Here is a 26929-nt window from a genome sequence, read left to right as displayed (position 1 = left end):
AAGTAAAATTTAAAATAATTATGAAATATTGAAAGAAAGAAAAAATTAAATTACAAAAACAACAAATAAAAAAAGCAAAGCAATGATGAAAAAAACTTTTTATATTATTAAATACCGTAATAGCTAAATTATATAAATATGAAATTGTGAATGGTAATTGTGAATCAAGCATGATTTGAGATCCAGAGAGCATCTCAAACTTCAGCGGATAAAGAAAATCTGAAATCATATCACTGACACTCATTTACATTTAATTAGTGCACATAAATGTCTTTGCACCATAACTTTTCTGTGTCTTTCAGAATTCTCCAACTTTGTTCATTTCCAGGTTTAAAACAATCCCATCTTTTCATTGAGGTCTAGGTGAGATCTTTCTAATCTCACATCTTCAGATTAAGACCCCCGTCTGTTCGCCTGTTCTTAAATTAGACTCTCCTGAGCTCAAGAACAATATGCTGTTTCTAATCGACATGTCTACAACCTTCTCCGTTCATTAATTTATGTCGTAGGATTTCGTACGCATGCAGTTTTTCAAAGGTGCACAAAATTAAACAATTTAAAATTAGTCAAAGTTCTGTTTTATTTCACATTAGGTCGATCCATGTTGAGATCACATGACCAGCAGGATACCGCTGACTTTATCTCAAAGTCCCTATGAAATCAAATATGATGTTTTTTGGCTTTGTTTGCATTACTGTTATTTATAAGCGAGTGTGCTTCAAAACAATGACAAAATTCGCATTTAGAAGATATAAGCGTTCAAAACTTAGTCTCTCACTTTTGCCAATGAATCAATTATTTTGATGACAGCTTCTAATCAGATTTTCTGTCCAATCAAAAGCTCTCTAGAATCTTAAGCTCCGCCCCTTACATTATAAACAGACGCTGTTGCTGCGGTTGAATCGGTCAGTTTCACACATTTACTGTTTTCTACATGGTGAAAGTGCCCTATATAGGGGATAGGGAACGATTCAGACAGTGTAAATATGCTTTCCATTGGAGTGAATGAAGTCTGGTTTCACGTTAGTGTCACATGATCCGCCGGCGGCTTCGGTCCAGAGAAATTGATGAAAAGTGACAGTAAAGACATTTATAATGTTACAAAAGATTCTATTTCAAATAAATGAAACACAACTGTTTGATGATAATAGGTTTTACACAACTTTTTGTGTAATAATAAGTTGTATACAACTGTTTTTAACATTGATAATAATCAGAAATGTGTTTTGAGCAGTAAATCATCATATTAGAATGATTTCTGAAGGATCATGTGACACTGAAGACTGGAGTAATGATGCTGGAAATTCAGCTTTGATCACAGGAATGAATTACATTTTAACATATATTACAACAGAAACCAGTTCATTTAACAATATTTCACAGTATGACTGTTTTACAGTGTTTTTACCAAACGTTTGACCTGTAGTGTACATTAGCACAGCAAATGAATGAGATAATGAAGCTTTACTGTTTTTTTCCTATTTATTAATAATAAAGATGAATGATGAGGTATCTTTTAAAAAAAAAATATAAAAGTTCTTTACTGATTTTAAATCACATTCTGCAATGTAATAAGGTGTTTTAACTTAACCTCATTTCACAATGATTAGAGGAAAGTGAACTTTGGCATTTATTTCCTCATTATTCTCTATATAAAGTGTGCTCGCACATATAAAGTTGAAAAACTCAATTATTTTCTTTTTTCAGATCAAGTTGTTCCTGCTCTGCTGCCTCATGGAGGATGAGTTAAACTCCAGCTCCATCTGGTGGTGAGTTAGTGAAGTACAGCACTGAGCTTAGAGCTCACCCCAAAATGCTACATATTTTTTATTTTATTTTATTTTCAGAATGATTCATATGAAGTTCAGCTGTTTAAACTTAGAGTTTAAAGGGAGGGTTTACCCAAAAATGAAAATTCGTCATCATTTTCTCCCCTTTGTGTTTTTCAAACCTGTATGAATTTTTTTCTTCTGCTGAACAATGTAGGCACTTTTTACTGGTAACATACGACATTTGGCATTATCAGGACCCACAAATATATTGCATTATTATACATTATATTCAACATTATATAAAGTAGTTTAATGTACTGACACTTCAAACTGTGAAAAATAGATTTTTTTCTCTCACAGTCATTTATATTTTGTGTGAACTATACACAATACATATTGTCACTATCCATGATATATTGTTACAGCCCTACTAATGCCCTTATGATGCATAAAGTTATAAAATATTCTATATTAATGTAAGATCAGATGAGTGCCACATGTTGTTTTCTTCTCAAAGCTGTTGAGACTTTAAAGGGACGGTTCACCCAAAAAAAATTCAAATTCAGTCATAATTTACTCACCCTTATGTTTTTCAAACCTATATGAATTTTTTTCTTCTGCTGAACAAAAATGAAGATATTGTGAAGAATGTCAGTAACCAGACAGTTGTGCGACTTCCATAGTATGAGAAAAAAAACTACTATGAAAGTCAATGGGGTCCATCAACTGTTTGTTTACCGACATTCTTTAAAATATATTCATTTGTGTTCAACATAAGAAAGAAATTCATAAAGGTTTGAAAAAACACAAGGGTGAGTAAATTATGATCGAATTTTCATTTTTTTGGGTGAACCGTCCCTTTAAAGTCTCAACAGCTGAACATCATATTTATCATTGAAGAAAACAACATGTGGCACTCATCTGATCTTACAGTAAATTAGAATATTTTATAACTTTATGCATCATAAGGGCATTAGTAGGGCTGTAACAATACATCATGGATAGTGTTGTGTATAGTTCACCCAAAATAAAAATGACTGTGAGAGAAAAAAATCAAGTGTCAGTACATTAAACTACTGTATGTGACCCTGGATCACGTCACCAGTCACATGTCACACGGGTATATAGTGGCAATAGCCAACAATACATTGTATGGGTCAAAATTATGGATTTTTCTTTTATGCCAAAAATCATTAGGATATTAAGTAAAGATCATGTTCCATGAAGATATTTTGTAAATTTCCGACCGTAAATATATAAAACACTTATTTTTGTGAGTGAATGCTGCACAATCGCCAACATAAATGCACAACTTTAAAGGAGATTTTCTCAATGTTTTGATTTTTTGCACCCTCAGATTCCAGATGTTCAATAGTTGTATATCGGCCAAATATTGTCCTATCCTAACAAACCATACATCAATGGAAATCTTATTTATTCAGCTTTCAAGTTATGTATAAATCTCAATTTAAAAAAATTGACCCATGTGACTGGTTTTGTGGTCCAGAGTCACATATATAATGTTGAATATAATGTATAATAATGCAATATATTTGTGGGTCCTGATAATGCCAAATGTCGTATGTTACCAGTAAAAAGTGGCCTACATTATTTTAAATATATATAGTTATATATATGTATTTTCAGCTTCAGAATCATGAATATTGTTATTCTGGTGTCTCTATTGTCCTGCATTGGGTTTCAGCACCAAGTCCGAGTCTATTCATTTACACACACAATGCAATACCAAATGTAGCATTTTAATCAACAGTACACTTTTAGTTAACCTTTTATCATAAGTCTTGGAGTATCGTATTAATATCGCATCGAGAGATCGTTGCACCTCTAGGCATTAGTGTTCACAGCTGCTCTTCTGTATATAGTGTGCAATTAAAACACATCTAACATTTTGATTTTGCGAATCTCTGCATGTATTGAGTGAGCTATGAGAGGCTGAAGCACAGAGAGAAAGCTCCAGATTCCACATGACTGGCCGTCCTGCAAGGATTGAGTGGATATTAATGGATGATGTGAGCTTTCAGGAAAAGCCCCGACAGACAGTCTTTCTAAACTCACTCTCGTCCATTAGAAAGTCGTCTCAGGGATTGACAAAACCATATGAGGACAATTTTAACAAGAGTTTGTGATGTTTATGGCTGTATACATCTGAGTCCGTACAGAAGAGCTCGTCAAACCCCTCCAAGCACTTTTCAATTCTGGGTGGATGTTTTTGTTGTTGTTTTTTATGGACGTGCAAAGCCTAACCCCAAACCACTGCAATATTTTAGCTTCAATATTAATCATAATAATAAAAATAATAAATAATAATTATTATTGTAATATATTATTATTATTATTATTAATCATTTTTATTTTTTATATTACATTTTATTCAGAACATTATAATTATTATATAAATTCTAATAATAATAATTTTGTTATTATTGTAATTTTTGTATTAATTGTTATTTTTATTAATAATATTATAATGATTTATTATATCCTATTATTATATTAATATATAATAATATTATATATACGATTATATACTAAATAATATTATTAATATTATATACTTTTAATAATTGTTATTGTGGTTATTATAATTATACAATTTATTATCATAACATTAGTAATAATAATTATTAATAATAATATTAGATAAATATTGTAATTATATTATTATTATTATTAATATTTTTTATTTTTTGTTACATTTTATTCAGAACATTATAATTATTATATAAATTCTAATAATAATAATTCTGTTATTATAGTAATTTTTGTATTGTTATTTTTATTAATAATATTATAATGATTATATTATTATATACTATTATTATATTCATATATAATAATATAATATATATGATTATATACTAAATAATATTATTAATTTGATATACTTTTTAATAATTGTTATTGTGGTTATTATATTATACATTTTATTATTATAACATAGTAAGTAATAATAATAATTATTAATAATAATATTAGATAAATATTGTAATTATATTATTATTATTAACACTTTATTATCTTTAGTTAATATTTGTATAATATTTTCAGTAAGTAATTATTATATTAATTTAATATTGATAATTATAATTATTATTTTAATATTTGCTCTTTTAATTATATTATTATTATTATTATCAATATATATATAATTATTTTTATTTTTATGCTACATTCAAAAAGATTTGAGGGTTGAATGTTATAATTTATGCAATAACTTTAAATTTACCAATAAAATTCAAATAACTGATGCAGTTTTTAAAATACAATTTTTATATGTATTTTTCCATAACCTATACATTTTCCTTTTATTAACTGTTACGTAAAGAAACATGACATGACTAATTTCCTGGCCTATATAGACTGCAAATGTCATATTTCATGTACTAATCACGTACATGCACTTCGCCTGCGAGCCTCCTGAGTACTAAACAGATGACATCATCCACCAGACCCTGAGCCAATCAGAGAGCAGCAGGAAATGTGCCTCCACCAATCACAGCGCTCGCGGGAGACAGAGGGATGAGCCTGTGTTCACAGACGCTGAGCAGCTGTGAGAGAGAATGAAGGGAACGAGAGGAGGGAGGAATGAACAGAGGAGAGATTGTGTCCTGCAGGGATGGAGAGACTGGGATGCGGTTGCTAGGCAACAGTGAGGAGGAGACCTCCATCATTTTTGCAGCTCGTTCCACATAGAGCAAAAGCACAAGGAACAAGGATTTCAGTTCATAACGGAGGGAAATAAAAGCTTTTCCAGGGAACGAGACGGGAAAAAGGGGCGGAGACTCCAGGTGTTATTACGTAATCTGGACCGGGATTATGTGGTGGGATTCAGGGATGAATGATGAAAACCTGACAGATGCGCAACGGGAATCTATATGTCATCCGTCCTGGATCATAATGATGGGAATGCAGAGAGACTGAGAGCTTGTCTTTGGGATTGTCCTGAAATCCTCTTTGTCCGAGGAGAACCACAGGCGTGACCGGCTTCACCCCTTCACACACACACACACACACACCCAGAGTCAGATCTGAACACACTCATCTAAAACAAGCATCATGGGTTTAATCAAGCGCTGAGAGATCGACAGCTGAAGGAGAACACAGAGAGACTGCGGAGAGGAACTCTTCTGTTGTAAGTGTTTTTGATACAGTATCTCTGATTAAACTGCAGTCAGTGAGAAACATGTTGATTTCCCCATGAGGATTGACTGGATGCTGACAGGTGTGGATAGGAAGGGGTTAAATATGTGACCTCATCTGCAGCAAGTTATTATATTTTGATGAACGATTACAGATCTATCTATCTATCTATCTATCTATCTATCTATCTATCTATCTATCTATCTATCTATCTATCTATCTATCTATCTATCTATCTATCTATCTATCTATCTATCTATCTATCTATCTGTCTGCGGTATCTATCTATCCTTCTATCTATCCTTCTATCTATCTATCTATCTATCTATCTATCTATCTATCTATCTATCTATCTATCTATCTATCTATCTATCTATCTATCTATCTATCTATCTACTGTATCTATCTATCTATCCTTCTGTCTATCTATCTATCTATCTATCTATCTATCTATCTATCTATCTATCTATCTATCTATCTATCTCTATCTATCTATCTATCCTTCTATCTATCTATCCATCTATCTATCTATCTATCTATCTATCTATCTATCTATCTATCTATCTATCTATCTATCTATCTATCTATCTATCTATCTATCTATCTATCTATCTTTCTGTCTGTCTGTCTGTCATGCACCTTTTTTCATTATATTAAATTCGGTTTTATTTTTGTATGTTCCAGTGTCATTTAATTTATTTATTTTTAGTTTTTTTTTTTTATGTATGTCTATAGGTTTTATACATTTTTATTTTAGTTTTGTAATTACATCAATTTAAACTAAATGAAAATAAGAAATGTTGCTTTTGGCCACTAGCTGAAATAAAATAAGCTTTTTATTTAATTTAATTTTATTATATTTATTTTATTTTATTTCTAGTAATGAAAATGTTATGGTTTTAGTTTTAGTGCTATAATAACTCTGACAAAGCTTCGGCGTGTAACTCATCCCACATTCATTCCTCAAATCATGTGTCTTATTGAGGGGAATGACTTATGCCATTTGCTTATTTAACATTGCTGTCAATGAGAAATAATAACTCAAATATGTATTTTTGTCTATATAGCCACTTCTAAAGGTGTTAATCTTCTGTAATTGATTCTGTTGATCAGTGTGATCGGGAGCAGAGGATGGGAACCACTGAAGCCACTTTACGCATGGAGAACATGGAGGTAAAAGATGAGTGGCAGGACGATGATTTCCCACGGTAAGACCTTCAGTTGCTCGTAATACTCATAATACATCTGCAGTATGCAGACCTGTGCACAGTATACGAGTCTTCTGTATGCAGAGAATACCCCAATGACCTTGAACATTTAGTAAATGAGCACACTGTATCCCACAATGCAATGTGGTTTGACATGCAGCATAGCGGTGTAAAGTATTGAATAAATGTAATTAGTCACTGTTTACTTATATCTTTTTGGCTACTTTGTAGTTTTACTGAGTATCAAAGATTTTAGCAACTTTTATTCTCTGCTTGAGTAGACCTATTAGTTTCTCTCAGACCTATTAGTTAACTTCGATAAAGCATTAATTGTTGGAGACTTTAATATCCATGTAGATAATCAAAATGATGCGTTAGGGGCTGCGTTTACAGATTTATTAAACTCCTTTGGGGTCAAGCAAAACATTACCGGACCGACTCATCGATTTAATCATACACTCGATTTAATTATATCACATGGAACCGATCCAACCGATATAGATATCATTCCACAAAGTGACGATGTCACTGACCATTACATGGTAACTTGCATATTACGTACTCCTGTAATATATCATGCTGCGCCGCGTTATCGATTAGGCAGAACAATCCTTCCATCCACCATAGATAATTTTTCAAACAGCTTATCGGATCTGTCTCAGCTGCTCAGTGAACCCAAACAAACAGATGAACTTGAGGAATTAACTAGCACTATGAGCACCATTCTCTCTGGATCATTGGATATTGTTGCGCCCATTAGATTAAAAAAGGTCAGAGAGAAAAGTAAAGCACCATGGTACAACAGTACTACGCGTGTTCTAAAGAGAGAAACCCGTAATTTAGAGCGTAAATGGAAACAAACCAACTTAGAGGTCTTTAGAATCGCATGGAAAGACAGTACGTCACGTTATAAAAAGGCCCTAAAAGCGGCCAGGGCTGAGCATCTACGCAAACTAATAGAAAACAACCATAACAATCCTAAGTTCTTATTTAACACCGTGGCGAGACTAACAAATAAACAGATGTCTCCTGAACAAAATATTCCATTACAGTTTAGTAGTAATGATTTCATGAAGTTCTTCACTGAGAAAATAGAAAACATCAGAACCACAATTGTAAACGTTCAATCCTCAATCGCGCCTTATAATTCAGCCTCAATTATCACGCCGCAAGAACAATTACAGTGCTTTTCAACTATAGAACAAAAAGAGTTAAATAAATTTATCATTTCCTCTAAAACAACAACATGTTTATTAGATCCCATACCAACTAAACTATTGAAAGAAGTGTTACCTGTAGTGGAAGAGCCTCTCCTCAATATTATTAACTCGTCTTTATCTTTAGGTTATGTTCCAAAAACATTTAAACTGGCAGTTATAAAACCTCTCATTAAGAAACCACAATTAGATCCGAATAATCTAGTAAATTATAGACCCATTTCAAATCTACCTTTTATGTCTAAAATACTAGAAAAAGTTGTGTCCGCTCAACTGGGCTCTTTCTTACAAGAAAATGACACCTATGAAAAGTTTCAGTCTGGATTCAGGCCGCATCATAGCACTGAAACTGCGCTCGTTAAAATCACAAATGATTTACTTTTAGCTTCTGACCAAGGCTGTATCTCAATATTAGTTTTACTTGATCTTAGTGCTGCGTTCGATACTATAGATCATACAATACTCTTAGATCGACTACAAAATTATACTGGTGTTCAAGGACAAGCATTAAGCTGGTTTAGATCGTATTTATCTGACCGCTACCATTTTGTTTATTTAAATGGAGAAAAATCTATCATAACTCCAGTAAACTATGGAGTGCCGCAGGGATCTGTGTTAGGCCCTCTATTATTCTCAATATATATGCTACCACTTGGAAATATTATAAGGAAACATGGAATTAGTTTCCATTGTTATGCTGATGACACTCAAATCTATATTTCATCACGGCCAGATGAAAACGCTAAATTATCCAAATTGACAGAGTGTGTTAAAGATATAAAAGATTGGATGACGCATAATTTTCTTTTATTAAATCCAGACAAGACAGAGGTACTACTTATCGGTTCAAAAAACCACCCACAAAACCTCTCACAATACAACTTTAACATAGTAGGATGTCCTGTTACTTCATCCTCTACAGTAAAAGACCTGGGTGTTATATTAGACTGCAACCTGTCTTTTGAAAATCATATTTCATATGTTACAAGAACAGCCTTTTTCCACCTTAGAAACATTGCTAAGCTACGTAATATGCTATCAGTTTCTGACGCAGAAAAGTTAGTTCATGCATTCATGACCTCGAGACTAGATTACTGTAATGCGTTATTAGCCGGTTGTCCTGCATCCTTAATAAACAAGCTACAGTTAGTCCAAAATGCCGCCGCTAGAGTTCTAACTAGATCAAGAAAATATGATCATATAACACCGATTTTATCATCCCTACATTGGTTACCTATAAAGTCCCGTATTAATTACAAGGTATTGCTACTGACTTATAAAGCCCTAAACGGCTTAGCTCCAGTCTAACCGATCTTCTATCGCCCTATAATCCATCGCGCTCTTTAAGGTCACTAAATTCGAGGCTTTTGGTCATACCTAGGATATCTAGGTCCACCAAAGGAGGGAGAGCATTTTCACATTTAGCACCAAAACTCTGGAATAGTCTTCCGGATACTGTTCGTTGCTCAGACTCGCTCTCCCAGTTTAAAACTAGATTAAAGACGCATCTCTTCAGCCAGGCATTCATATAATACTTTTAATCCTACAGTTAAATCCGACCTCTAGTTCATAAACGCCAGAGGAGAACTGGCCCCCGACTGAGCCCGGGTTCTCCCAAGGTTTTTTTTTTTCTCCATTAGGTCACCTGATGGAGTTTTTCGGTTCCTTGCCACTGTTGCCTTTGGCTTGCTCAGTTGGGGATATTTGGGGATATTTAATTAAATTAATCAATCAACGATACTATTGATCAGCATTACCGAACGTAGACGTTCCACTAGAAACAAACATTGATGTATTGTTCTAATTTATTACTGTGAAGCTGCTTTGATACAACCTGTGTTGTGAAAAGCGCTATATAAATAAACTTGACTTGACTTGACTTGACTTGACTTGCTTGAGTACATTTTTGAATGTACTCTTTACTTCAATACATATGTGACCCTGGATCACAAAACCAGTCACATGTCACACGGGTATATTTGTGTAACAATACAATGTATGGGTCAAAATTATCCATTTTTCTTTTATGCCAAAAATCATTAGGATAGGGTGACCATATTTTAGTTTTCAGAAAACAGGACGGGGGGCGTGGTTTGGGGAGGCGTGGTTGATGGGTGAATGCATCAAAAAATACTTTTTTTTTGTATTTGACAAATGCATTCACAACCTCTATGTTATTGTACTTTAATACATAAAGTAATACCTTTCCATTCATTGTTTGGCCCGCAACAATAGAATACTATAAAAAAAGAAAGAAAAAAGTTTAGCTTTTAACACCTTTTACATGAGAATATTTCTTTTCATGGCCATGGCATAGGTTAAAAATCTACTACTAAAATAAAAAATCTACTACACTATTTCAGTAAAAAACTATTTCAATCCTCCTAATGTTCTCTTGTAGCCTATAGGCTACTTTCTTTATGTGGGCTTCTAGGTCGCTAGCACCTTTATTTGACACTGACACATACGTGCCAGCTTTGCAGTTCATGCATTCTGCTTTACACGGATCCCGACCGAAACGAAAACACGGGAATTTTCTCTGTAAATCATCTGTGAATTTACATCTGGGCTTTTTTTTACGCTGTTAGCTACTGACCTCCTCTCTCGCACTTGACCGTAAACTGAAGCGTCGAGAGTGACTCGAGTCACGCAAATTCAGTAACGTAAAGTCCGCCTACTTTGATTTGATTGGTCATTTCAAATATTCTGACATTGACAGACCAATGAGGCTGAGATGAACACACACACCAACACACACACACACACACACACACACACACACAGGCCTCTGTATTCTGACGTGCTCTCAGTCTGCTTGCCGCTGCGGATTGAGGAACGCGCTGATTGTAACAAGACGGGGCGAAGCCGAAGCCGGTTTCATATGTTTTGTGTGCATACTGCAAAGGCAAGCGCCAGTCAATTTAAAGTACACGTGTAATGGCCCAATGAAAAATAATGAAAACCAGGACATTTTCATCACTTTATAAAAAACAGGCAGGACGGCCAGGACAGGACGTGAAAACAGGACATGTCCTGGGAAAACAGGACGTTTGGTCACCATACATTAGGATAGTAAAGATCATGTTCCATGAAGATATTTTGTAAATTTCCTACCGTAAATATATAAAACATTTATTTTTGTGAGTGAATGCTGCACAATGAACATAAATGCACAACTTTAAAGGAGATTTTTTCAATGTTTCGATTTTTTTGCATCCTCAGATTCCAGATTTTCAATAGTCGTATCTCGGCCAGATATTGTCCTATCCTAACAAACCATACATCAATGGACAGCTTATTTATTCAGCTTACAGATGATGTATAAATCTCAATTTCAAGAAATGTACCCATGTGACTGGTTTTGTGGTCCAGGGTCACATTTGTGAAGAGTAATGCAATTACTCGTTGCATTTAGCATGGCACTTATCTTTTTCTTTAGCAGTTTATTGCTGCTATAAAGAAGTGATATCGTCATCTAAGGGCATTGAAGGTACTATAACTTGTGCGTTTTACCCTTACTCACCCAAACTTGTCAAAAGGGCTGCTTTACACGAATGCGAGTGCATTAGCGGGTTCTCAATCATAGGTGTTTCATATGAGATGAGGCTGAAACCAGCACGTCCAGTGCAAGTAGGCTTTGACTATTTCATTTTACTTAAAGGGATACTTCACCGATTAGCATTAAGCTTTGTATCAGTAGAATCCCAGTAGTGTTTTGGAGTGACCGTGCTTCCCTCCCTCATGTCCCCCTGAGACGAGAGATTTCTGTATTGTGTGTCTGGAAAAAAACCTCAGATGACGCAAAAATCATCATTTATCGTCATCAGAGGCTCTTTTGTCCAGAGGCGAGAGACTCCAGCCAGTAGGAGGAGCTCGTCCCGCATGTGTTCAACCCGCCCATAGGGGGATCTCACCATAAAACGCCGTCTTTTCAGTTTCCAGTCGACTAGTAGCCTAGCTGTATCATTTCTCCCGATACTGCCCTCTGTAACCGGTAGGCGTGGCTTGGGAGTGTCCTCGTAGGGCAGCGAAGCAAGTGCATTCTGGGAGTTGTAGTCTTTCATCCACATGAGCCAAAAATACATTTTCTGGCTTTTCTCAGTCTAGAAGGCACCAACTTCTAAAATAATTTCACATTTCTACCACATAAATGACCCAATTTAAATACACATCTTTCCAGCGGTGAAATATCCCTTTAACATTATTTTATTTATCCGTTATATTGAAGAGATTTTATTTTTGAAGGATATTGGTTAACTTATGTCCTTTTTGAGCACTTGAGCTTAACTGAGACTTGAGTGTTTGTAGATGTTCAAGAGGCTGTTGTGTCGACCTTGATTTATTGCAATATTGAGGTGTTCAGTTTTATTTTTATTTTAGAAAATAAACGTGATCGCTCTCCTCACAAATCAACTGTTTCTTATTTTCACTGGCATGTATCTCATGCATCTTTGAGCCTACGTTCAGTATGAGTAAAATAAGTACTTAAGTACTGTTAAAAAATAGATAGATACTCTGGGCCCTATCTTGCACCCAGCGCAACTGACTTTGTACACCAACGCATGTATCATTCCTATTTTGTACACGACGCACAGCGGACTTTTCCCTCCACAGACGTACGTCTGTAAATTAGGGAATGAACTTGCGCTCCTAGGGGCGTGGAGGAGGAGGAGGCGTGTTCCGGCGCAAACGTTCCCTGGTGCTATTTTGCAGTTTCAGAAAACAATTCCTCCACTGACCAGAAAAAACCTAGTCTAAAGTCAGTGGCTCGTTGTGCATGTTATTCAGATGCTATTTTAAGGGCGCATGCTTGGCTATAATCAATGTAGTGTGAGCACAACGCACATACACTTTTATTCTCTCATCTACACAGACGCAGCAGTTGAAATTTTTGCAAACAATATATTATTACAAGGAAAAATATTCCACACGAGGGAAATCATTGTGGTGTCCATGAAGATGTGAAAAAATTGGCATAAATCTAGCTTACACATTTACCCAAATTATTATACGCCTGTTTAACCCAAGCTAATTTGGGTGTGTTTCTCCATCCCCAATGTCACTTCTCTGTGTTTTACGGCCCTGACGAGAACGTCGATCTCTTCGGCTGTGAACCGCTCCTGGCGTGCGTCTGGCAAATCCGCCGTTATAATAGCAATCCGCCATGGAACAAGCGCGCCTGCTCTTAAAGGGAATGTGAGATGACGCTCTGATTGGTTTATTTCACGTTACGCCCAAACCACACCTATGAGTAATGAAGCTACTTCAGACCAACACATTGGAGATTTGCGTCGGGCGCAAGAGTCATTTATCCCGCCGGTATAATAGCAACAGCGCCCAGAAAGTTACGTGCGTTTCACGTTTGATACTTGCGTTTCAGATTGTTAAAATAGGGCCCTAAGACTTTTACTCAAGTCGTATTGAAATTGGTGACTTGTAACAGAGTCACTTTCGCTGTAAGGCGTCTGTACTTTTACTCCAGAGTGGTTCTCAGGTACTCTTTACTCCTTGTGAGTTTGAAATTACAGCTTTTTTGCATAGATTTTGGCATAAATAAGAGCTTAAGTTAATGGATTGCAGCAACACAATGAATGAAACGTGAAATTTTAAACTAGAAAGACTTTTTTTTAAAGAATTCCTGAAGCATACTCCAAACATACTCAATTTTTTTTGTTTTATTTACAACTTATATACAAAAATATTTGTATAGTGTTGTGTGTAGGCTATATGCTATACAATCTTCTAGCATTCTCTTGTAAGCGAATTTGAACAAGCCCTTACTGTATGTATTCTCTCCTCTTCTAATTTAATATTTGCGGTATAAAAACGGTACTGCTATTGATCTATATATTGATCATATTTATAATGATTTTTACTACATGCCCCATTAGAGGCATGTATTATCAGAGCAGTCAGAAGTTGCTAATATAATGTAAACCTATGTACGTGTATGGCTCCCGTGGGGCTTGTTATGCATCACTTATATTCACCCAATGCAGACATCTCTGATTTCTGATCAATAATGCATGTGGAGCTGAGGGCATGTTATCCAGCTGCACTTCAAGGAGAAATGAAGGTGAATTATGGCATGATCAGCTGTTCAGGTGTGTATGTGGGTCATTATACAGTGCATGATGACATAAAGAGCACAGACACGCCCCCTTACATCATAATGCATTACCATTTATGGGCAAATATGAGGTCATCAGTGTTGCCATGACAACGAGGGTAGTAAAAGACTGAGGGTGGTGAATAGTTGATTGTGTGAGTGTGCACATAATCTTATAAAACCTTTTGAGGTTGTTATTAAAAGATAATGTACTGCAAATAACTTTTTTTTCTGAAGAACCTTATTATGTTTTAGCTTTTATTGATAATTTTACATTTCAAGCTTTTACTCACAATTTTTCGGATTAAATAGACCTAAAACTTTTCCTCAAGTCGTATTGGTGACTTGTAATTTGTAATGGAGTCATTTTTGCTGTAAGTGAAGGTTTTCAGGTACTCTTTACACCTCTGTAAAAAAAAAGGTTACTTTAAGGCTCAGTTATAATACTTAAAATAACAACTGCTTTCAGTGTACTGAAAGATTACCATATTCATGTACCATATTTAGGTGTATTAAGGCATTTTTAAACAATAATATCCTATCCACCTTATTTCTGCACCCCATGACGCTTTGCGCAAATTATGGGTGTAACTTCCATTAAGCTGTAAACAATCAGTGAAATGATCGCTCTATGAGCGCAATACGTTAAAAAAAGTGTCAAACAAGATGACATTAATCTACTCACCCTCAGCAATCAAACATTAAAAGGAAATTTAAAAGTGTAAAAGCATCAACAAGGTACTTTCAACAGACCAAATAACCCCAAAAGTGCAAGTCTTTTACTGTAGTAATATCTATATCTGTATTATGTAACTTATGTTGCCTTAATCAAAAATGTTCATTAACTTCAGCATTACGTGATCCTATTTCAAAGTGATTTTCATCATTTTGACAGATTACAAAATGCATTTACCTGTGAAAACAAACCTGGAAAGAGACGTGATGATTTGAGGAGAAATTAAATTCGGGAGAACAGACCACAGATGTGCAGGATATGTTGTCCTTTTTCATAATTTTACAGCGGATTGCAACGGGAAAAAAGAAAATAATCACGAGGAAAAGAAAGCAACAACTGAAAAGAGCTCTTGCCATAGATATTCTTGTTATTGAATATCAATCAGTTGTCTTCAGTTGTCTTCAATCAGCTGAACAAATTCTTAAGCTCGAATGGATACTTTGACAATTTTCAATCTGGTTTCCGACCGCACCACAGCACAGAGACAGCGCTCATAAAGATAATAAACGATATTCGCTTAAATACTGATACAGGAAAATTATCAGTGCTGGTACAACTCGACCTCAGTGCTGCATTTGACACTGTCGATCATAACATACTTCTGGACAGGCTGGAAAACTGGGTGGGGCTTTCTGGGATAGTCCTAAAATGGTTCAGGTCATACTTAGATGGGAGAGGTTATTATGTGAGTATAGGAGATTATAAGTCTGAGTGGACATCCATGACATGCGGAGTCCCTCAAGGCTCAATTCTTGCGCCACTCCTGTTCAACCTGTATATGCTCCCAATGAGCCAAATAATGAGAAAGAACCAAATCTCTTACCACAGCTATGCAGACGACACACAGCTCTACTTAGCCCTATCGCCTAACGATTACAGCCCCATTGACTCCCTGTGCCAATGCATTGACGAAGTCAACAGTTGGATGTGTCAAAACTTTCTTCAGTTAAACAAAGACAAAACTGAAGTCATTGCGTTTGGAAACAAAGATGAAGTTCTCAAGGTGAACGCATACCTTCACTCTAGGGGTCAAACAACTAAACATCAAGTCAGGAATCTTGGTGTGACACTAGAGTCAGACCTTAGTTTCAGTAGTCATGTCAAAGCAATAACTAAATCAGCATACTATCATCTGAAAAATATTGCAAGAATTAGATGCTTTGTTTCCAGACAAGACTTAGAGAAACTTGTACATGCTTTCATCACCAGCAGGGTGGATTACTGTAATGGACTCCTCACTGGCCTTCCCAAAAAGACCATAAGACAGTGTCAGCTCATACAGAACGCTGCCGCCAGGATTCTGAGCAGAACCAGAAAATATGAACATATCACACCAGTCCTCAGGTCTTTACACTGGCTCCCAGTTAGATTTAGGATTGATTTTAAAGTATTATTACTGGTATATAAATCATTCAATGGCCTAGGACCTCAATATATTCCAGATATGCTCACTGAATATAAACCCAACAGATCACTCAGATCACTAGGATCATATCAGCTAGAAATACCAAGGGTTCACTCTAAGCATGGCGAGTCCGCTTTTAGCTACTATGCCAGCCGCAGCTGGAACCAGCTTCCGGAGGAGATCAGATGTGCTCCTACAGTAGTCACATTCAAATCCAGACTCAAAACACTTCTGTTTAGCTATGCATTTACTGAATGAGCACTGTGCCACTGTTCGTGCCACCCATAATTCAAGGAATAAGGTGGATATGGATCATATGCAAAGGATAGTACTTTTTTATTAGTGTCACACTTTAAAACTTACTTTGTGATAATCAGTGTTGGGGAAAGTTACTTTTATAAGTAATGCGTTACAGTATCACGTTACTCCCTAGTCCCTAAAAGTACATTACTACGCCGTAACTCGCTGCTTCACTACCATTGTATGATGCATCGTTGAGGAAACCAACTAGCTAGTCACGACTGATTCCAGAAACCTTACTGTCGCAAACTGGTCGTTCAACCGCGTTGGTTTATGAAACAAGAAACTATACTTCTAACCACAGGTCGAGATTGTTCCAACCACACAACAAACAAAAAAGTCATTTTTGCTTATTTGTATGATTGAGTTGTATCATCGCAGGTCAACAGCAAAGACATTGGTTAATAAAGTGAGAGTAAGTTCATAAAGTCCATTTGTATAATTTAACATTGAATTTTTGCAGGTTTAATTTCACTGTTTTTATCCATTTTGAGGAATACTGAATCTGTTTTTGTGCAAGTGAGTAAATGCAAGCTCAGATTTAGTCTAGATCTACAATACCTCATTATTTCTTCGGCTGCACTCTTTTATTAAACCGCACGTCTCCTGACACTGCACTGACTGCTGGGTAATTACACATTGTGTGGCTTTTCTCAGAGAGCTGGTGTTGGATGTAGTTTGTCAGCTAGACTACCATCCGTTCCACTCCGGGATCACAAACACGTCCAGGAGTGACTGGATAAATGTTGCCTTTACTGATTAAACACAATGTTTAGAAACCGCTATTGTTCAAGGCTTGACACAGATGTGCATTCTGCATTATATATGTGTGCGGTTTAAAAGTGACCTTTGTGTGAGCTGAAATCAACTTTATAGTCCGTCTGTGCTTTTAATGTTGTTTATATGTCTGTGGTGTTTTAATGCTTTAAGACAAACCATGTGTAAATTCACAAGTCGACAGCATTGCTGAGTATTTTCTCCTTAAAACTGCAGTGAACCAAAGACAGTCTCAAAAACACGCCTTGAAATCGCTGGTGTTTCTGACGTCACAAACTACCTTGTAACCAATCAGATCATGTCATCCCGGCAGGCTTTCGCATATCATTAACAGTGAACTAGCAGGGGAGTCTCGAGAGAGGCCATGTTATTTAGGGTGAATAGACCACCATCAAACAAACCAAATGTGGGACGATTATAAGTTTGTGTGGGACAATGTTACCAACACTAAAACATAACCTGAAACTGTTATATAATGTCTATCTAACTTAATAAAAACATTTGTATCCTGCCTTTCAGCTTATAAAAGTTATTTGTTCTTTAATCCCTTCCAGAAAACACATTACATCACAATGTAACATAACATGTCTTTATTTTATATGTCATTTAAATTTAACATCACTGAGCCCAAAGGCAGCAGGAATCGTCCAGATCACTATTTTTGAAACAGTTCTGAGTCCAACTAAAATCCAACAAAATAAACAAAATATAAAACAACATGAAATTAGATCATTGAAAGTCTTATATATATTAAACCAAAAACTTTCATATTTTTTTTTTAGAAAGGATGCGAATTAAAACAAGCACATCAGGCAGCAAGTTGATCAATTCTGTTAAATTAAAATTTTAATTGGTCGAATTATCCATTTGTTTTCTGACAGGAACACATGGAACGAATCACCGCTCCAAATTTTGATTGACAGCTGTCACAATTGGATAGGATTTAAAAAACGGATGTTGTATTTGTACTTCAAAGCGCTGTTAAATATAGGTGAAAAACTACGCCACAAAAATAAAAAATAAAAGGCTTTCTTAAAAAGGCAAAATAACGCATGCATGTTTTCTTAATATGATAATTAAAAAACAATAATAGACTGTGTGTCCGATGTTGTAAATAGCAACACCATTGAGCAGCTTTTACCTCAGCAAGTTGATGAGTGGATCTCTGAGCTGCAGTGAGTGAGTGGAGGCGGGGCTCATTTGCATATTTATAGAACCGCATATACTAAATGAGGCAAGGGTGTCGAGTTACATTCAAGCTATTTTAAGGCATAAAGAATTTTATTTCAAGGACAAAATGTTTAAATTTGCCATTTTGGTGATCAAAGATGAGTTTTAAGAGATAAAATTGACTACAGGGGGATTTTAATTAATGATTATGTTCAGTTGTTGTTTTTGTTGAACTGTGTTCAAATGGATATATTTGTCAGAGAATTGAGGATGCATGACACTTTTTAGTTGACTTGACCTTAATAATAATAATAATAATAATAATAACAATAAAAATGCATTTTATTTATAATGCACTTTTCGGTTACACTTTATTTTAAGGTGACGTATTTACATTGTACTTAAGGATTGAGTATTATTAATTAACTACATGTACTTACTATAGAGTTTGGGTTAGTTACTTGTAATTATAGTTTACTTCAATTGGTGTTGTGGTCATCTTTATAATGTCTCTGGGTTTATTTACAGGCCTCTTCCTGAAGATGGAGATTTAGATGGACTCACTGACAACACCTGTAAGTTCTCTAAATGCATCTCAGTGCATCTGATCCATGTGTTTTTCACTGTGGAAATGATATATTGAAATGTTTTCCAAAACACTGCATGAGCTGTACTTGATAAAGATAATCCAAAGATAATTTATTAGATTAAGAAGAGACCAGGTCAAATTAAAAGACAAACTGTGTTCTTGGGCTGTTTTTCCTTTGTTTCTATTTACAAAATAAGAACAAAAATGGCAACTTAACCCTTAAATAATCACACAAATTAGTTATATAAAACAAATAGGCATTTTAGGCATATTTAGCCATATAAAACAAGTACAACATATTTAGCCATATAAAAATAATCCCATACTGCACATTCAATTTCAATTCACATTTATTTGTATAGCGCTTTTCACAATACACACCGTTTCAAAGCAGCTTTACAGAAAATGCATGAGTCCACATTACAATTTAGACTGATCTGTTATCAGAGGAAACTGACTAAGTTATGTATCAGAAATGTACATATATCACAGTTAGCTAAAAATGCATTAAACAATTCAATAATTAATGCAAAAAAAATGCATTAAAACAATGTAATAATTCAAGGTAGAAACAAGAGCTCATTGAAGTAATGAATAATGAACTGTACATAAGAAATAAGAAATGTGCTCTGGAGTAAAACGTTGCTTTTGGTGTCTGACTGCTTTATATAATGTTTATTTTCCTCTGTAGCTCTTCATGGCGCTCTGACGGCGGATCATGTGGATTCTGTCCGACAGAAGCGTCGCACGCTAATCGCTCCGGATATTAACCTGTCGCTGGACAAAAGTGAAGGATCACTTCTTTCTGATGACTTTCTGGAAACACCGGACGACCTGGACATAAACGTGGACGACATGGACACGCCGGATGACGACTCTCTCGGCTCCGTCAACAACGGCACCGAGCTGGAATGGGAAGGTCAGTCAGTTTGACTAATCACATGCAAATAATGTTGCTCTTTTCATGTCATTGGAAGAAGAAACACTTCTCATTATTATCAATGTTGAAAACAGTAAAATGTCATTTATTCCTGTGATCAAAGCATCATTACTCCAGTCTTCAGTGTCACATGATCCTTCAGAAAGATGATTTGATGCTCAAGAAACATGATTAGTATCAAATTTATTTACATTTTTATTTCAGGATTCTTTGATGAATAGAAAGTTCAAAATAACATTATTCATCTGAAATAGAAAGGTTTTGTAATATTAAACACTGCCGTTCAAAAGTTTGGGGTCAGGAAGAATTTTTTTTGGGGGGGGACAGAAATAAAAGAAATCAATACTTGTATTCATCAAGGATTAATAAAAATTGATCAAAAGTGACAGTAAAGACATTTATAATGTTACAAAAGATTATATTTCAAATAAATGCTGTTCTTTTGAACTTTCTATTCATCAAAGAATCCTGTTTTCAACACTGATAATAATAATGTTTCTTGAGCATCAAATCATCATATTAGAGTGATTTGTGAAGGATCATGTGACACTGAAGACTGGAGTAATGATGCTGAAAATTCAGCTTTGATCATAGGAATAAATTACAGTTTACTATATATTCACATAGAAAACCGTTATTTTAAATTGTCATAATATTTATTTTATATACCTCTTGTTTTTTGTCAGATGACACTCCCGTGGCGAGCGCGAAGGGTCCTGGATCTGGGGACGGGGACGGGACGGGGCGTCTGTGGAGGACGGTGATCATCGGCGATCAGGAGAACAGGATCGACATGCAGGTGATCCGGCCGTACCTGCGCGTCGTCACACATGGAGGTCAGTCTTCCTGATAATCACACTCAAATGAATATATCGGGTAAAACTACACTGTTTAAGATTATTAATAGTGGTGTTCAAGTCAAGTCAGCTTTATTTATATATAGCTTTTTACAGTACAGCCTGTTTCAAAGCAGCTTTACAGAGATAACAGGAAAATAATGCAAACATTTTGTTTCGGCTGTACCGCAGATCTAGAAGAAAATAGTGTCATAGTCCAGCTTTAGTAAGTTCAGTGATGGTTCATTTTTGTTGTAAAAAAGTTATTCATTTAGTTCATTTATATATATATATATAGCCACTCTGGAGAAAACCATCGTCCAGCTCAGTTCAGTTCTCATATAATGGTGTCAATGCAGGCAGATCAATAATATTGTTGAATATTAAATGTCCCTAACTAATCAAGCCAAAAGCGACAGCCTTTAGTTCACCCAGAAATGAAAAGTCTGTCATTAATTACTCGCCCTCATGCCGTTCTAAACCCGTAAGACTTTCGTTCATCTTCAGAACTCAAATGAAGATCTTTTTGATGAAATCTGAGAGTTTTCTGTCCCTCCATTGACAGCTACACAATTACCACTTTAAAGGAGAACTCCGGTCAATTTTAACATTGAGCTCATTTTTTTGTACATTTGGAGTGCTGTCAATACAGAGAACAACGACAAAAATTGGTGTTGCCTACACCGAGTTATTCTATTTTTAAAATTTGCACCCTGTTGACTTCAATGGGGCAAGTACTAAACCTGCTTTTAGCCTCTTAACATCCTTGATGTGTCATTACAAGTGCACAGAAAATGTGAGGGATTCCTTCTGAGTGAACACGAGTGAATCTGACTGCAGTAGATGTGAAAGATATGTATAAAAATGTTATTTCAGCCAGCGCACATACCTGTGTTTACATCCTGTTTTCGGTCGAAGTCCATAGTAATCGATTGTCGAGTTCACGCGCATAGGTTTAGTTACCTATGATCACGCGCGTGAACTCGACAATCGACTACTATCTGGTTAAAACTGGTTAAAAATTGTAATTTAAAATGTGATTTTAAAAAAACGTTATAAAGAACACGCGTTTTGTTGTGCTTGTATGTAAGGCTGCACAATTTCGCCAAAAATGTTGTGCTTGTATATATCAATATGACTATAAAATAATAATATTAATAATTTGAATTTACTACAAACTGCAGGGTGACTTGTTAAAAATGTAGTGAGCCAATAACTATAAATCATTTGAAAGATCTGAAGCTTGAGATGAAATGTTTGACCTGTTTTATTAATACTGACAGGAATTTTTTGCAAGGCCGTTTTACACAAACGATTAACCCAGACTTTCATTACTCCGACATCACTCTTGTGTCCCACAGGTTATTATGGTGAAGGACTGAACGCCATCATCGTCTTCGCTGCCTGTTACCTGCCCGACAGCGGCTGTGCCGACTACAACTACATCATGGAGAACCTCTTTCTGTAAGACACACACGCTTCAGTCAGGCCAGTTCATGTTCATAGCAAATAGAGTAAACTGTACATTTACAATCAGATAAACACTGACTAACTGTTGGGTTTATGGAAAGATTTTTTGTCATAAACAGGGTTTATCTGATTGTACCTTTTTAATTACTGAATTTGAATCAAGTTAGCAAGAAGGTGCAGAATTAAAATTGAATGAAAGGAAGTAGAATACAAATATACTGTTAAATTCATATAACTGCTGTACATCCTGTTTTAAATTTACGTTTTATTAAAAAAAAATGAATTATTAGTGTCATTTCATATACTTTATAGTGAAAGATATTTCATACACACAACATGTTTCAGAAACACACACTCGCTCTTGTGAGGACATTCCATTCCAGGCGTAATCGTTTTTATACTGTACAAGCTCTGTTCTCTCCCCTTACACACACACTCACACACACACACACACACACACACACACACACACACACACACACACACACACACACACAAACACACTAACCCTACCCCTAAACCTAACCATCACACACACACACACACACACACACACACACACACACACACAAACACACTAACCCGACCCCTAAACCTACCCATCACACACACACACACACACACTCACACACACACACTAACCCGACCCCTAAACCTACCCATCACACACACACACACACACACACACACACACACACACACACACACACACACACACACACACACTAACCCGACCCCTAAACCTACCCATCACACACACACACACACACACACACACACACACACACACACACACACACACACACACACACACACACACACACACACACACACACTAACCCTACCCCTAAACAAAACAGTTTAATGTTTTTAAAGCCATTTTAAATACGAGGACTCATTTTCTGTCTTCATAAATCACATAAACTAACACACACACACACACACAAACACACTAACCCTACCCCTAAACCTACCCATCACTCACACACACACACACACTAACCCGACCCCTAAACCTACCCATCACACACACACACACACACACACACACACACACTAACCCGACCCCTAAACCTACCCATCACACACACACACACACACACACACACACACACACACACACTAACCCGACCCCTAAACCTACCCATCACACACACACACACACACACACACACACACACACACACTAACCCGACCCCTAAACCTACCCATCACACACACACACTCACACACACACACACACACACTAACCCTACCCCTAAACCTACCCATCACACACACACACTAACCCTACCCCTAAACCTACCCATCACACACACACACACACACACACACACACACACACACACACACACACACTAACCCTACCCCTAAACCTACCCATCACACACACACACTAACCCTACCCCCAAACCTACCCATCACACACACACACACACACACACACACACACACACTCACCCTACCCCTAAACAAAACAGTTTAATATGTTTTTAAAGCCATTTTAAATACGAGGACTCATTTTCTGTCTTCATAAATCACATAAACTAACACACACACACACACACACACTGGGTTACACTTTGTTTTACAGTGTCCTTGTTACACATGTACTTACCATAGTAATAACAGTAAATTATGCATAATTACATGCAACTAACCCTCAACCAAACCTTAATCCTACCCTAACCCTATAGTAAGTGCATGTAGTTGCTCAGTACTTAAATATATAATTACACTGTAACAGTTACACCTTAAAATAAAGTGTAACCACATACTGTGTATATATATATATATATATATATATATCTTCTACAATCATTCAAACTGTTTGAATGTTTAAGCCCTAAAGTGACATATTCAATTTCTTCACTTTTAATTTATTTCCCCTAAAATTTCAAAATGGAGGCATTTTATAGGTTTGCATTTGGTATATGCATATTTCCTGGCGTTTCGTCTGAGCGCTGTGTGTGATGATCTCTGCAGGTACGTGATCAGCAGTCTGGAGCTGCTGGTGGCTGAAGACTACATGATCATCTATCTGAACGGAGCCACGCCGCGCCGGAGGATGCCGGGCATCAGCTGGCTCAAGAGATGCTACCAGATGATCGAGAGACGGTACTCAGATCAGTCATCATTTATAAAGCACTTTTAAAGCTACACTGTGTAACTTTTTAAGTTGATTCTTAGCAAAAAAACACTTTGTTCGATCAAAAGTATATGTGCTCATTCATGTGTAATTACTTCCACCAATTAATAAAGTATTCTCGTAAGCGTAAAATCTGCCATTTATAATACATACGAGCGAGTCGCTCGAATGGCGCCAGCCATGTTGCGCCTCCATCTTGAAAATACATTCGCCAAAGTGGGACATACCTTGAAATTCAAGCTTCGCCTTTCGCGTTTTACACTCAGTGACACCGTGATGTTGTGTAAACATAGTGTAAACATTGCCTTACACTATTAATCTCGTTCAATATACAGAATAACGATAGCACTGATACTTTACTAACTTTAGCTTGCATTCGTTTGGGATAGCTGATATTAGCAATGAAAAGGTACCAAAATAACGAAAACATAAAACTATTATTCATTTTACATAGAGGTCATAACCTACATGTTAACTGACTAAATAACTAAATGCACTTTGTAATAGTTTTCTAAAGTAACCTCATCACTTGAAGGAACACTCATGGACGAAGTCGAACTGGAAGCCATGTTAATCTTGGAATAATACGGCCACCGTAGGAGTTAAAACACCCTCGGAATTGAAAGGAACAGAAACTAATATTCACTGGGTAGTCATATACAATTCCACCGCTAGATGGGGGAAAATATCACACAGTGTAGCTTTAAAGTCCGCGTGAACCGGAAGTTGCAAACGACTTTTCTCCAGTGTTGTGACGTATTTCCCAGTGAAGCGGAATATTGAACAGAGGGCAGGGTTTTACTCTAGCGCTCCTCCTCTCCATCTCTGCTCATAACAGACTAACGGTTTGAGGGGAGTGGTTAAGCGTTTCCCAACCCAAGTCCTCAAACCTACGTCATCAGAGAAGGTCCTCCAATGCAGAGGGGAGGGGCATTTTCAGATTTTGATTAAAGATTACGAAGCCAAAAAATTTTTTTGTGTGGATTGACTTGCATGGATGAATTGTTCACCACAAAACGATCAATTTAGGCAAACAAAGTAAATATGGTCAATTTTGATTTCATGTGGACTTTAACAATGTAGATTGTTCCAAAGCGCCTTTACAGTGACAATAGGAAATTAAAGTAACAGAGATTGTTACTGTGCGTAATGTGTATTGATCAGATGAATCACACTGAGAACATGAGACAAAGCTGATGGAATATCGCTGAGAACCCGCATCATGAACATCCAGAACACATTTAAAGTTTTCTGCTTTCGGTTAAAACGGTGTCGTGTTAATTAGCGGCGCCTAAGTTAATAACTAATGATTTTCGCAACGGAAGTGAATCAATCAAAACTAACTTTAGCTGGACAATAACTTTATTCTAGAGCTGTAAAGCCAAAACAATCTCTGTTACTGTAATTTCCTATTATCACTGTAAAGCCGCTTTGAAACAATCTACATTGTTAAAATCTCTTTATAAATAAAGGTGATTTGACTTGACTTGACTTATGAATATATTATTAGATATTATGAATAACCCTTGAAAAAGCTGAGGAAGGGAGTTCACATTTCGTCTTTTAGTGTCATCATTTTCTGCTTCTTTATTCCTTTAACATCCAGGTTAAGGAAGAATCTCAAATGTCTGATCATTGCGCATCCCTCCTGGTTCATCCGTACAGTTCTGGCCATCTCACGACCCTTTATCAGGCAAGAAATCATCAAACATCTAATAATCATAATCACTCTGTGTCTGTGCATCTACACTAACAGTCTAACGTTTTGGATCCGAAAGATTTTTAATGTTATTGGAAGAAGTCTTTTCTGCTCACCAAGGCTGCATTTATCTGATTAAAAATACAACAACAACAACAACAACAAAAATTTAATATTGTTAAATATTATGACAATTTAATCATTTCTATTTTAATATATTTTAAAATGTAATTTATTCCTGTGATCAAAGCTGAATTTTCAGCATCATTACTCCAGTCTTCAGTGTCACATGATCCTTCAGAAATCATTCTAATATGATGATTTGATGCTCAAGAAACATTTATGATTATTATCAATGTCGAAAACAGTTTTTTACACTGAAGACTGGAGT

At 36.0% G+C, this 26929-nt stretch overlaps 1 protein-coding gene across 1 annotated transcript in view; it reads left to right on the top strand.

Moving 5' to 3' along the window:
* Positions 1–7064: 7064 nt before the first annotated feature.
* Positions 7065–26929, top strand: part of atcayb (ATCAY kinesin light chain interacting caytaxin b) — a gene marked incomplete at both ends in the record, with an annotated part of 21003 nt that continues 1138 nt past the window's right edge. The window contains 7 exons of the mRNA XM_081373573.1: positions 7065–7141; positions 19384–19430; positions 20136–20363; positions 21071–21220; positions 22582–22684; positions 24677–24808; positions 26446–26532. Of these exons, the coding sequence (XP_081229699.1) occupies positions 7065–7141; positions 19384–19430; positions 20136–20363; positions 21071–21220; positions 22582–22684; positions 24677–24808; positions 26446–26532 (824 nt within the window). The remainder of the gene's footprint in view (positions 7142–19383; positions 19431–20135; positions 20364–21070; positions 21221–22581; positions 22685–24676; positions 24809–26445; positions 26533–26929) is intronic.

Source organism: Scardinius erythrophthalmus (genome assembly GCF_964197995.2).
Source record: "Scardinius erythrophthalmus genome assembly, chromosome: 9".
NCBI classification, from domain to species: domain Eukaryota; kingdom Metazoa; phylum Chordata; class Actinopteri; order Cypriniformes; family Leuciscidae; genus Scardinius; species Scardinius erythrophthalmus.
This window is presented reverse-complemented; position numbering and strand designations above follow the sequence as displayed.